This window comes from Bubalus bubalis, chromosome X, assembly GCF_019923935.1.
Source record: "Bubalus bubalis isolate 160015118507 breed Murrah chromosome X, NDDB_SH_1, whole genome shotgun sequence".
NCBI lineage: Eukaryota > Metazoa > Chordata > Mammalia > Artiodactyla > Bovidae > Bubalus > Bubalus bubalis.
In genome coordinates, this window is record NC_059181.1 from 12,672,714 (window position 1) to 12,685,675 (window position 12,962).

General features: G+C 40.2%; 1 protein-coding gene across 5 annotated transcripts in view; it reads left to right on the top strand.

Moving 5' to 3' along the window:
* Nucleotides 1-8,957, top strand: part of CDKL5 (cyclin dependent kinase like 5) — a 182,082-nt gene extending 173,125 nt beyond the window's left edge. For all 5 annotated transcript variants that reach the window (XM_025277318.3, XM_044937450.2, XM_044937452.2 and 2 more), the window contains one exon: nt 1,938-8,957. In XM_025277318.3, coding sequence (XP_025133103.1) covers nt 1,938-2,324 — 387 coding nt within the window. In that variant the 3' untranslated portion in view covers nt 2,325-8,957. The remainder of the gene's footprint in view (nt 1-1,937) is intronic.
* Nucleotides 8,958-12,962: the final 4,005 nt, after the last annotated feature.

Genomic DNA, 12,962 nt, shown 5'->3' on the forward strand with positions numbered 1-12,962 from the left:
CTCAGTGATAGCCAGGTGCATCTTAGGAGTCCGGATGAATCTTGCTTCAGTGTCCTAATGGGGGAAAAAGGGGAGCTTCCATTAGTTTTCACCTGAGGGGAGGGGAGAACTGAATAAGATACATCTCCAGCCCAGAAACACTCTGCAGCCTAGGAGAGAGAGAGAAAATCCACAGATAACAATAATTCATGGTAACAGTGAAGCGTGCCATAAAATGTGAGGGAGGGTAAGAGGATGTAGTGCGAACACCTTGAAAGACAGATATAATACACTTTATTGGAAGACTGTTTAAGCTTCTGAAATCTATACTAGTTTTGATAGAAAACTGGCAAACGTTCACATTAGGAACCGCATATTAGACAGTATGTGTAGTCACATTTCCCTGCATATGGCTTGTATGCCATAATTTCCCTGCCATACAAGCCAGATACTGAATCCATAAATTTTTCATGTAACTGAGGTCTTATCTCCTTGAAGCAAACTATTTTGATTGGAAATTTTAAAATATTGTATATCTTTGGTATTGCATAATAACATAATCTAACTTGTTTTCGATTGTATTCAATATTTTCTAAATCTCTTATTCCTCTGAACTGTGAGCTTTAGAGGCCATAAGGTTACGTGTGTCTATAAATGACCATGGATGTCTGTGATTTGGAGGAAGAGGTTCTGTTTTTATAAGTTTGTTGTTTACTTTCTCTAACTGTAAGTTGTTACTTAGAGCTGCTGACAAGAGATCCCTAAGTTTCGATCATATTTGCCCAACCATTCATATTTTCTGCTTATAATGTGTATAGGCTGGGGTGGGGGGGGGATGGTGCTGCCTACCATGGGCACCACAGAACGTTTCTGGACAGACTCCGGAATGGCCATGGGGAGGACACTTCCCCAAGAGTGACTTCTCCTTGAGTCAGTGCTCAGGCAGTAGCCCCTGGATTTCAGTGCCATCTTCCCTCGAATCTTTAGTGTGTTTTGAGATTATCAACCTTCTGCTTGGCTTAAGGCCTTTGAGGAGTGACAGCCAGAGATGCTTGTGGCCCGTTTGTCAGGTTCTGCGGTGAGGGCCATGAATGTCAGGGTGCTTTCCCATGCCTCTTCTGGTGGTGACCTTGTCAAGTCTAACAAAAAGGAGAGGAGGACCCTTCCTCCTGCCTTGAAGTCCCCCTCCCAGTGCAGCACCCCCCCGGGGCCCCAGCCCCAAGCACACAACAGACAGGCTGTTAGGAATCAAAACCCTCCTGTGAGTGAACTGTGTTTTAGAGTCTACAGGGCTTGTGCTCATTTCTCTGTGCTTGGCATTTTTAGTGCCCATACCTTACCTCCCCCTCAAAACATAATGAAAACCAAAAAAAGTTAGAGTGCAGAAAGGGACCATTGGGATTTTGCAATGCCAAGGGAAAGGGAAAATCGAGGAGATAAGAAGAAAAGAGGATACACAATTTTTAGCAGAGTATGTTGCTGCCTATTGAAACATTACATTTTTCCAGTGACTCTTGCAGCTATATATGGTCAAATGGCTGACTTTTTGCAGGTGAAACCTAAGCAGCAGCTTTCTGTGGAGCTGTTGGGAAGGAAGTCTTCTGCAAAGGGAGAGGCACATCCCTTCTTTCCCTTCTTCTTGCTGGTTGGTGCAGGAGATTCCCCCCTTCCTCCCAAAAAGATGGGGTGCAGCCAGATACAAGGTGCCTAAGCCTTGGATCACTCACCACACCAGCTTTAGATTTCTTCTACATTTGTAAGCTTTTTTGTTAAAGAAAAATAACTTCCATCTTTTCTGAAGAAGAACAAAAGCACAGATAAGTCTGGACTGGCCCCTCTTCCCCCACACGCACCCTCCCTAACTCCACACAGTCGTCTCAGATCTGCACTCCATTTCCTCCCATCTTTCAGGTCTACTCTAACTTAAACCCTACATGCACCCTCATCTTTTCTTTCAGAGCCAGCCATTAAAATCACTGCGCAAGCTGTTACATCTCTCTTCAGCCTCAAATCACCCGGCTTCCTCAGACCCCCGCTTCCAGCCCTTAACAACTCAACAAGCCAAAAATTCCTTCTCAGAAATTCGGATTCACCCTCTGAGCCAGGCCTCTGGCGGGAGCAGTAACATCCGGCAGGAGCCAACACCAAAGGGCAGGCCGGCCCTCCAGCTGCCAGGTCAGATGGACCCTGGTTGGCACGTGTCCTCTGTGACCCGGAGTGCCACAGAGGGGCCTTCCTACTCCGAACAGCTGGGTGCCAAGAGTGGGCCAAATGGGCACCCTTATAACAGAACAAATCGGTCCAGAATGCCAAATCTGAATGATTTAAAAGAGACAGCCTTGTAATGTGTGCTGGAGAAGGGGGCGGGGGTGGGAGGGGACAGGGACAATCCAGTTAGAAGGGGAGGGGTGGGTGGGGTGGGTGGGGGAATGGGCGGGGCCAGAGTGGTAAGCCAGTATTTTCAGCTTTATGAAGGTGTGTGCAATATTGTATGTGTGGGGCCAGCTGGCTCCCCACGGCCACAAATGCTAGTCAGGGATCTTAGAGCCACAGGAGTTCCTTAGGGATCACCAGTCCCCACGAGTCTTGTGTGAGAATGCATAGTGTGCCATTGAGGAAGAAGACATTCTTGCCAGGTTCTCCCCCTTACGTTCCAGCTTTAGTGCAATCGCCGTTGAACTTGGGAAAGCCAGGGTGTGTTCTGGCATTGCAAGTGATAGAAAAATAGGTGTTGACTGATATCCTTACCACAGATTTGTTTCCACCTAGACTAAATGTGGGGTTTGTTGTAATCCAAGAGTATCCCTTTGAAGGGTTAGCGGATGACCTAACTGTATGTCTTAAATTGTTTTCTAAACTTCCATATTTGATAGGGTTTGTAACATTTATTTATAATTAATTAATATTGTACTGTTATAATCATTCCTTTTCTGTTAAATGTAAAGTTACTTTGAGCTGTTTGGAACATTGTGAAGCAGTGGGACAGCTACAGTAGTTTCTATAAAAACTAAACAGTAACATTTATATATTGCATCAGGAGTATTTTATTCTATATATAAATATATATATGATAAATATCTGTCTGTTTTATAAATATAATCATTTAAGGAAGTATCGTTATGGCACTATCTGCCATATTTTTATACATTTGTGATATGAAGTGAGTATTATACTTCTACTCAAGGGAGTTGAAATTGTGGCTGCATGGGAGTGTAATGGTAGGAAGCTTGCTCAACTTTGAGACTCCAGCAGCAGCTTTTAGACACGATCCTTGGTAGCAGACAAGATGCAGCAGCTCCTCCCAAACCTGCAGGGGAAGAAAGTTGGCTAGGCCAGTAAGAACTCTAGCAGGCCTATCTCCGTCCTCACACACTTGGCTCCTGTTCATGTCCAGGGACGTTCCTTGCACCTGAGGGGAGAACAGATCCAGGGTTACTCATGGGACTTTGTAGAGAAAATGTACTCTTCTACTTCCATTAGTGTAGAGCGTAGACCAAAGATTTGCCAGTGAACATTCCTAGTTGTGAGGTTGTTAGAGGTATCAATCTGCAGATCTTGCATACCAGCTCTATGCTCCTGAATCCCGCGTGCTGTACTGGAGACTTGCAGCTGGTAGGATGGGAGATACCTGTGTGGCACTTCGGTTTCTAAATGGTTTTTTTTGTTGTTGTTATTGCTCTTTCCAATATATTTAGAAGGCTCCTGAAGCAATTCCAGATGTAGAGAAAATGGCTGTACTCATCTTCCTGGGATGGTCCATTTATAGCAAGGTTATCATGTACATGAGTAGACACATGCACACATGTGGCCAGAACAGGACTTATCTTTCCCTCCTTTGATCGCCTTCAACTCCCATGTTATTTCCAAGTATCATCAAGGCCTTTGGCCAAAAGGGGCATAGCCCCATGTCCCTGGGCCATCCTTGACAGAAATCCCCTCAACACTGTCATTCATCAAATGTATTAGATTTTCAGAAGTAGTCTCTTAGCAATAATATTTTTAAAGATCCTCTCCCACCCCTCAAATAGATATTCTCAGTATTTATTACTTGGCCCAGGATTGTGAGAGTATCAGCCCTGAAACAAGTCAGCTATAATTGAAATGTGCTGAGTTACTGTTCCCCCTCCCCTAAGATGTTAAGAATCATAGCTCTGATGATTATGAAGATTATAAAGAAAAAGGTCTTAGTTACTTTGAAGCTTAAACTGTGTGCATATTGCATTTTTATATAACTACTATAATGATGTGTATTGATTATATATAGAGGTCATTTTAAGGTGCTTTTAATTTAATTTTAATAAGTGTAATAGGCACTAAAATGAAACTCAACTGGGTACTATCATTGAAACAATTTGATTCTAACCAATAGTTTGCATGCTCTTCGATTCTTTTTATATCTGACTGCTTTCACCAGTTCAGTGCTGTCTGAGTAGCTCTGAATTCTGGCTTTTTCCAGGCAGCTGCTCAGTTATATAGTGACGTGGACCCTTAGCAGTTTTTGCCTGGATACTAATGACTAAAAGGGTGTGTAACTCTTCTTTTTTAAACTCAATCTGTACCTTGTATTCCCCCTTGCAAACCAGAAACTCCATTTTTTCCTCTGGAAAGACTTCTCACTGTGCTGTGCGCTTAGAAACTGCGCAGTCACATTGCCATGCTGTGGCATTTGAGGTTCGTTGTCACCTAGGGGCTGGTTTCCCATGTTTTCATCCTTGCTAACACTGGGATCTCAGATGTTTGCAGAACATTTATATTCTGATGGTTCTTCAAAGAAGGGCTAGAATAATTGCCTTCTACCTAGAGTAAAGTAAACCTAACTGATGAAGAGTCAATACATACTTTTCGTACATTCCCAGATTTGAGCCAGAAAATATCTACAATGTTTTCAACTAGTGTTTTTGAGGTAGCTCTTTTATCCTCTTCTCAGCTTTTGTCCATTCTGACTTTCATTGACCTCAGTAAGCTGTAAGTGAACTCCAATCCACATTTCTAGCATGCATGATTCTCTTCCTGCTTGCAGAGGGGAATTATAAAGTTTTCTCTCAAATCCAATGGGCCCTCTCTTAGCTTTTAACTCATTTTCCTCCTGTGATGAATTATTGGCCTCACAAAGATTGCTATCTGTGATGAGATTAAGGACTTAAAAGTCTCAAAAGTCTGCATTTTCTTTAGGAAGGGAGGTTTATGGCATCCATGTTCTATTATCTGCCCTAACTCCCTAAAGGATTAAAAGGTCAAATGAAGGCTTATGAATTACTTTATTTTATCAAAGTGTCACTGATCTTTTGCAAAGAAACTGCTTCGCTGTTTTTCTACCTTTGCTTTACTGCCATCCTCGTTATTCTTCTCAGAAGTTCTGAATGAACTTTTACTGAACCTTTTTTGATCTCAGTCAGAGGTTTAGCCTCTCCAGAGCCCAAGACAACAAGTGCTCCATCCTGAGGAGCTCAAGTGAGTTGTCTCTACAGCAGCAGTTCTCAACCAGGGCCAGTTTTGCCTCCTGGGGACATTTGGCAATGGCCAGAGACATATTTGATTGTCACAACTGGGGTGGTGGTGTGCTACTGGAATCCAGTAGGTAGAAGCCAGGGATGCTGTAAACATCTTGTGTGCACAGGAACACCTCCCCGCCCACTCCACAAAGACAGAGAATGATTCAACCCCAAATGTCAGTAGCGCTGAGGTTGAGAAACCCTGCCCTCCTGAATTCTAAGCCCACCCGCCCGCAGAACTTGGCTCAGCCCTGGTTCTCTGCAGGCTACAAGACTACAGGTATGAATTCTTCAGCGTCACATTCTCTTAAAGAGTCTTCTACCACTATTCTCGAATCCCTGGAATCCTATTGTTCGTTTCCATTATCTTGGGCCTGCTAAAAGGTGCATCTTTTGGGAAGAGATCAGAGTCACTTCATAGGTGTTTGAGAACTTAAATTCTAGGTCAGCATCCTTAGAAACTCTTTCATAGAGCCATGAAGCTTATATTTAAGAAGCAAGCAGCAGCCTGGCAGATTGGCATGATTTTTACCAACTGCTCAAAGGCATACGTGGCTTTAGCTGTGTCTCCCACAAGAAAATGTCTTTGTTTTCTATTCAAGTCATCTAATAACTCTTTACAAACATTGGCGTATGACAGACCAATTAGAAGCAAAAAACTCTTAGTTGGTGGTCATGATGTGGCTGTAATAGGAGTATTTGTGCTGTATGCTTTGGTTAAATCTGTTTTAAAACATACTTTAAGATTCACCATATGCAGTTGTACTTTAATTCTAAGCTCAGATTTATGCTGGTTAGTTTCTAGTCACGTCATGTATTATAAAGTACCTTGTGGTGTAAAGTTAGCCAGTTTAGCATGTTCCTATCCTGAAAATTAGTGGGCTTTGCTACGAAATGCTATCCCATTTTCCCTTCCCTGCACCTCTTAGTTAACGTCATAGTACCCTCACTTCTTAAACTAGTTTTTAGAGTAAATAAGGAAAAAAGCCATTTATTTTCTTGTAGCTATGTATGAGAATGACTCATAAGTGTGCAACTTTTTTTCAAGGCCAGAGGATTACTTTTCAAGTATGTAGAAGGCTCTGTCCATTTCTGCTCACCTAGGTCCTGGTGGTGATTCAACTTTTAGCAAGGGCAATGGCTCATTGCAACTTATTCCTAGAGCTCAGCTGGGACTCAGAAACCTGCATATTCTCTCCCGGTCAGAACATTTTTTTCTGGAGAGCACTGCTTTTATATCTAGAAGTTTGTTACCTCCTGCATTATAATAGGACATTGAGCTCCATGCGAGCACTAAGATCCACAGACTCGTACTTTTGTGACCTGGGAATGTGGTATGATACACTGAACCAAGTCAGAAAATAATGAAATATTTCCTTGCCTCCTTCAGTTCATCACTAATAAAGTGTGTAGGCAGAGAAAACTTATTTGCAGTTTAAAAAAATGGTTTCTTTAAAAGAGGCTGCAGAAACGACAGTACAAATGTTGTTAAATGTCCTGTCGCTAATCCCAGGGTCAGAATCCCACAAGAACGTTCTCTTAGAGACTTGAAGGGCCAACTTACAAAATAAAAACTTGTAAGTGGTTCTGATTTCTTCCTTTTGCATCTTGACCAGCTGAGATGCAGAATATCTTGAGGTCTGATTCAGCTGGGTAAAAAATACTGTCTTAGAAACCATGAGTAAATGCAAGAAAGTGAATTCATGACAGGATGAGTCCGACGTCTTTCTGTATACACACAATGTGATAGTAGTAAAGTGGCTAGAAAACTGTGGGCCTGCTGCCCTATTCTATTCTATTTCTTCTTTTTTAACTGAATGTACTATAAACAGTCATAGAATTTTGTGCCAAGTCAGTTACTACATGAATATTCATTTCACATAGTGCTTTGTTAATACATCAGCATTTGGCCTGGTCCTGACTCTACCTTTCTCCACTCCAGGCACTGATCCACCTTTCTATGTATTTCCTATAGGGTATTAAATATAATCACTACCTGCCTTGTACTTTCATTCACTAACTGTTTACTCCCAAGTTTGAGGGAGGTTTGTCTTTTATTTTGCCAGAAAAAATTTGTAATAGTCTACACGTTGGATTTCTAGGGCCAGAGAACTACAGCAGTAAAACTGGTATCTCTTCTAAGGCCCTTCATTACCCACAAGGTTAAGCTCTCTGAACCCCATTTGATCCTTGGGTTGTATTTTGATCTTCCTTTGGAATCTTAAAAATCGGTCTCCATGTTGTATGCAGATTAGAAGTTGCCTTGTTTGCTACTCTTCCAGCACAGAGTATCAGGGAGAAAGAGGCCTTATCTGTTCCTCCATCCTCTCCATTTTGACAGACTGCTAAGAATTCCTCAGGACTTCCTTTGGTTTGGGATTTTACATTCCCAAAAGCCTGATGTGACTCATTTCAGGCATAGACAAGTTTGTCCCAGTGCTCTGCTTCAGGGCTAATCAGACAAAACCCAGGAATAGAAAAGGTAGATGCCTTGACTTTTGTCCCCGTTCAGGGATTAAAGTATTTATTGCCAGAGTTGTCAAAAGCTCCAATTATAACACATTCAGTTTCAAGGGAAAAAAAAAAAAGGATGCTTTTCCTTCTGGAGAACTTTTAAGTTCTCCACAGCTTAGATTTTCCAAAATGGAAAGTAAAGCTTGTATAAAATCTGTTTTCACTAGAAGTATTAATATACAATTGATTATAGTCAACTCGGTCCATTTCCCTCTCCTTGTTTCCTCCTTGGTCACTGATTGAGTCAGGCTGGAGGGGTAATGCTGTGATTGTAAGAAGTAAATTCTCACGTAAATGTGGATTGATCAACAGAAACAAACCAAACAAAATAGTTGCCCCTAATTCCTATCTCCAAGAATTGCTTTGTGCCATTTTGAATTCAGGTAGTTATTCTGTATATATTTAGAAGACTATTCTGAGCTTCTTCAATCTCTAGGAAGTTTGAAGGGGGTATCTGGGAAGACACAGGGCAGGGAGACTTTGAAAACCCTGCTTGTGCCTGAAAACAAAAATAGGGATAAGCCAGAGTGATGTAACATCTAAATTTGCGGTAGATGAAGAATCAGTTGAAATTCTTAATTGCACAGACTTTATAATCCATAATAAAAAGTGTAATTCCATACTTTGTACTGTGGCAAGGGTGTGACGTGGTGTTAACCTTTTTAATTTTTGAATCCAAGCTGAATTTAAAGTGTTGAATATTTAAATTCCTCACAAGCTAATTATGTACCATTTGTAAAGTGTTTATATAACTCTTTGTATCATGTGTTGGTACATCTTATCAAGTTTTTTCTGGCATGTATTCCATTCTAAACTTCTGTAAAATTTCTATTGTTGCTGTAAATATTATACAAATATCTATTCCGTGGTAACCTTAATTATCAGCATGAAATGGTTAATTTTTACTGAGCACAATGTATTTTTGAATGGACCTTCCCAAATGTCTTTAATAAAATGCAGATTTTGCACTGACTGATGTGATTGCCAGGCCATCCCCATCGGGAGCACTGTGGTCCCTCTTGTTTGAACAGCAAGCAGCTCCACGGTCATTCCTTCTTTGTAAAGAACTGGTTTGAATTCAAATGAAGGATAATGGGTCTTTGAAGTTGGAATCAGTTTAAGGGATAGAAATTATTGTAAAGCAGGGCAAATCCTGTTATTTACTGATGTTGATAATTTTTTTTGTATTTATAAAGCTTCCCCCCCCCCCCCCCCCCGGCATTTTGAAAACTTTGGTTTATTTTACACTTGAGTGTTGCCTCCTTTTTATGTTGCTAGACACTCACTTGGTGGTTTGAGGAAGATAGGAAGATGTCAACTTCCTGCATAGTGCTGTGGAGGAAGCAAAGGTGGACAACTTAATAAGGATTTCTTCATGTTTTGGAACAGGGGGTTGGCAAAATTTTTCTGTAAAGGGCCAGATAGTAAATATTTGAGGCTCTATGAGTCATTGGATTTCTGGCTACTCAACCCTACTCACTGTGCAACTCTGCCATTGTAGTGCAGAAGTAGTATAGATGATATGTAAATGAATGGGTGTGACTGTGTTCCAGGAAAACTTTATTACAAAAACAGGCAGGGGACCAGATTTGTCAACCGGTTTCAGGCCCTCACTTTGTCTTTAAGGATAAGAAGACCAACTAAGTAAATGGTGTGAGGGGGAGAACTTAAATTTTGTGATAACATGTGTAAATGTTCTCCAACTTTCTTTATCTTTCTAAACAAAGGATGGAGCTAAAACACTTTCTTAAAGAACTGTGTCACCAAATCTTTACTCCAAGTTTCTCAAGTGTCATACAGACTTGTGGCCTATGATTTCAGCCATACTGTTTATCTAGATTGACTCAAAGTAACTGAAGCTTGTCAATTTTATGTTCATAGCACTTACTATGACTGGGCAAATTGCCAAGTATTTTACTTATATTAATACATTTATTTTTCGGAAGGCAACAAAGTGGATAGTATCCCCATTTGTAGATGAGGAAACTGAGGTTTATGGCGTTTACATTAACCTACCCAAGTTTATCCTGCTAGGATTTGAAACCAAGTACTTTCACTGTTAAGACTATACTGTTAACACTACTATACTAAGCGATCACTATGTTTCCACGTATAGAAACTGACATGGGTTTGTGCCGTGGGGCAGTTCATGTACCACCCTTCCTTCCATCTCCCATCAGGTGGTAATTGATCTGATTTGAGAGTAGAAAATTTCATTGAAACAAGTCACTGTGTGTGTGTGTGTATGCGTACATGCTAAGTTGCTTCAGTCGTGTCTAACTCTTTGTGACCCTATGGACTGTAGCCCACTATGCTCCTCTGCCCTGGGATTTCCCAGGTGAGAATGCTGGAGTGGGTTGCCATGCCCTCCTCCAGGGAATCTTCCAGACCCAAGGATTGAACCCACGTCTTGTACGGCTCCTGCATTGGTAGGCAGATTCCTTACCACTGAGCCAGGGGAAGCCCATATACTTTAACTGGAAGTTTCCCCCACAAAAGAAATAGTACTACAAACATAGTTCATATTTTTAATAGCAAGATTCTATTGGGCTTCAGGTGTCCCTCAATAAAAGTTTTATTTTTTATACATTCTGTCATTAATTAAATGAAGTAAGAAATTCAAATGCTGTTATAAACAAATAATAGATAAATGTTTTACAAATCTCATTGTTTATTAAACTCTGAAGTATTGAGCAATTTCCAATAAGAAATCTCAGCTGACTTCTTTGCAGAAATTGACAAGTTGATCCTCACAATATTATGGAAACTTAAGGGACTCAGAGTAGCCAAAATGATCTTGAAGGAGAACAAAGTTGGAAGACTTACGTGTTACAATTTGAAAACTTACTACAAAGCTACCGTAATCAAAACAATGTAGTACTATAATAACAATAGACATATAGACCAATGGAATAGAATTTAGTGTCCAGGAAATTCCCTGGTGATCCAGTGGTTAGGACTCTGCTCTTTCATTGCTATGGGTGCAATGAAACTAAGATCCCACAAGTGACATGGCAAAAAAAAAAAAAAAAAAAATATATATATATATATATATATATAGAGAGAGAGAGAGAGAGAGAGAGAGAGACCAGAAATATAAACCCTCACCCTCTGGTCAGTTGATTCTTGGTAAAGGTTCAAGATCATTCAATTGGGGAAGAATAGTTTTTTCAACAAGTGTGCTGGGACATTTGGATAGTCACATGCAAAGAATTAAATCAGACCCCAACCTCATACCATATATAAAAATTAACTCAAAATTGATCAAAGATCTAAATTTAAAAGGTAAAACTATAAAATTCTTGGGGAAAAAAGCAAAAATAAATCTTCATGATCTGGATTTGGCAATGGTTTCTCAGATATGACTCCTATAGCACAAATAACAAAAGAGAAAAAATAAGCTGGACTTCATCAATAAAATGTGTTTCAAAGGACTCCTTCAAGAGAGTGAAAAGACAGCTTATGAAATAGAAGAAAATATTTGCAAATCATTTACCTGGTGAGGTATCTAGAATATATAAGGAACTCTTACAACTCAATATTTTAAAAAATAACCTAATTTCAAAAATGGGCAGAGTCTGAATAGACATTTCTTCAAAGAAGGTGTACAAACACAGTAAACACATGAAAAGATATTTAACATCATTAGTCATTAGAGAAATGCAAATCAAAACCACAATGAAGGATACTACTTCATACAAACTAGGATGGCCTCAATCGAAAAAGATAATAATAAATGTGGAGAAATTGGAACCCTCATACATTGCTGGTGGGAATGTAAAATGGTATAGCCACCTTGAAAAACAGTCTGACAGTTCCTCAAAAGGTTAAATCAAGTTACCATATGACCCAGCAGTTCCACTCCTAGGTATATACCCAGGATAAATGAAAACATGTCCACACAAAAACTTGTACACAGTTGTTCATAGCAGCACTATTTATAATAGCCAAGAAATGGAAACAATCCAAATGTCCATCAACAGATGAATGGATAAATACAATGTGGTGTATCCATACATTGGAATGATATTCAGCCATGACAAGGAATGAAGTACTGATACATGCTACAAACTGCATGAACCTTGGAAACACTATACTAAGTAAAAGAAGCCAGACAGGAAAAACCACATACTGTATGATTTCATTTATATGAAATGCCCAGAATAGGTAAATCTCCAGAGACAGGAGATTAATGGTTTCCCAGGACTGGGGTGGGCAAGTGGGTTGGAGGGGTGATGGCTAGTGGGTACAGGGCTCCTTTTGGAGGTGATAAAAATTTTCTAAAATTGATTGTGATAATGGTAGCTCAACTCTGAATATACTCAAAGTCATTGAATTATACACTGTAAATAGGTGAGATTTGTATGGTATGTGAATTTTATCTCAATAAAGCTATTCCAAAACAGAAGTTTCCAATATAAACAGTTATTTGGAGAACTTTCATTCCTGCCTCACCCTGTTTACTTCTTTTCTTTTTTTCCCCTTAACTGTACTCCCCATCTGGGTCTGGTGTGCCAGTTGTAGTCCTGAACTCTTAGGATACCACCATTTTCTCTGACAGTCCATATCACAATAAGAGTTCATTCATCTTTCCCAGTAAGGATCTCTGTAGGCATTCTGTTCAAAGTGGATTTGTCCGTGTATCCTAAGGCCAGAGAAGGATTTTTTTTCCCTACCCTGAATTGATAACCTCTATATTTGAGAGAAGATTGAGCAGAGAAAGATGTTTTTCCAGGTTTAAGTATACAGCATGGGTATTAGAAAGATGCTAGGTTAAATAAGCTGATCTAAGACCCACAATACCAGAGACAGGATTAAGGGATTTTAGGAGGCTGGCCATTCACAGAGAAGGTGAATATGATGTCCAGGATCGTGTTGGTGTCCATTCACTAAACTTGTCGTTTGAAAACTAACTCAGATAAATGAATTTCTGCTAGCAGAGGCTGCACTGTGTCAGGGCCAGAACAGTCTTGGATT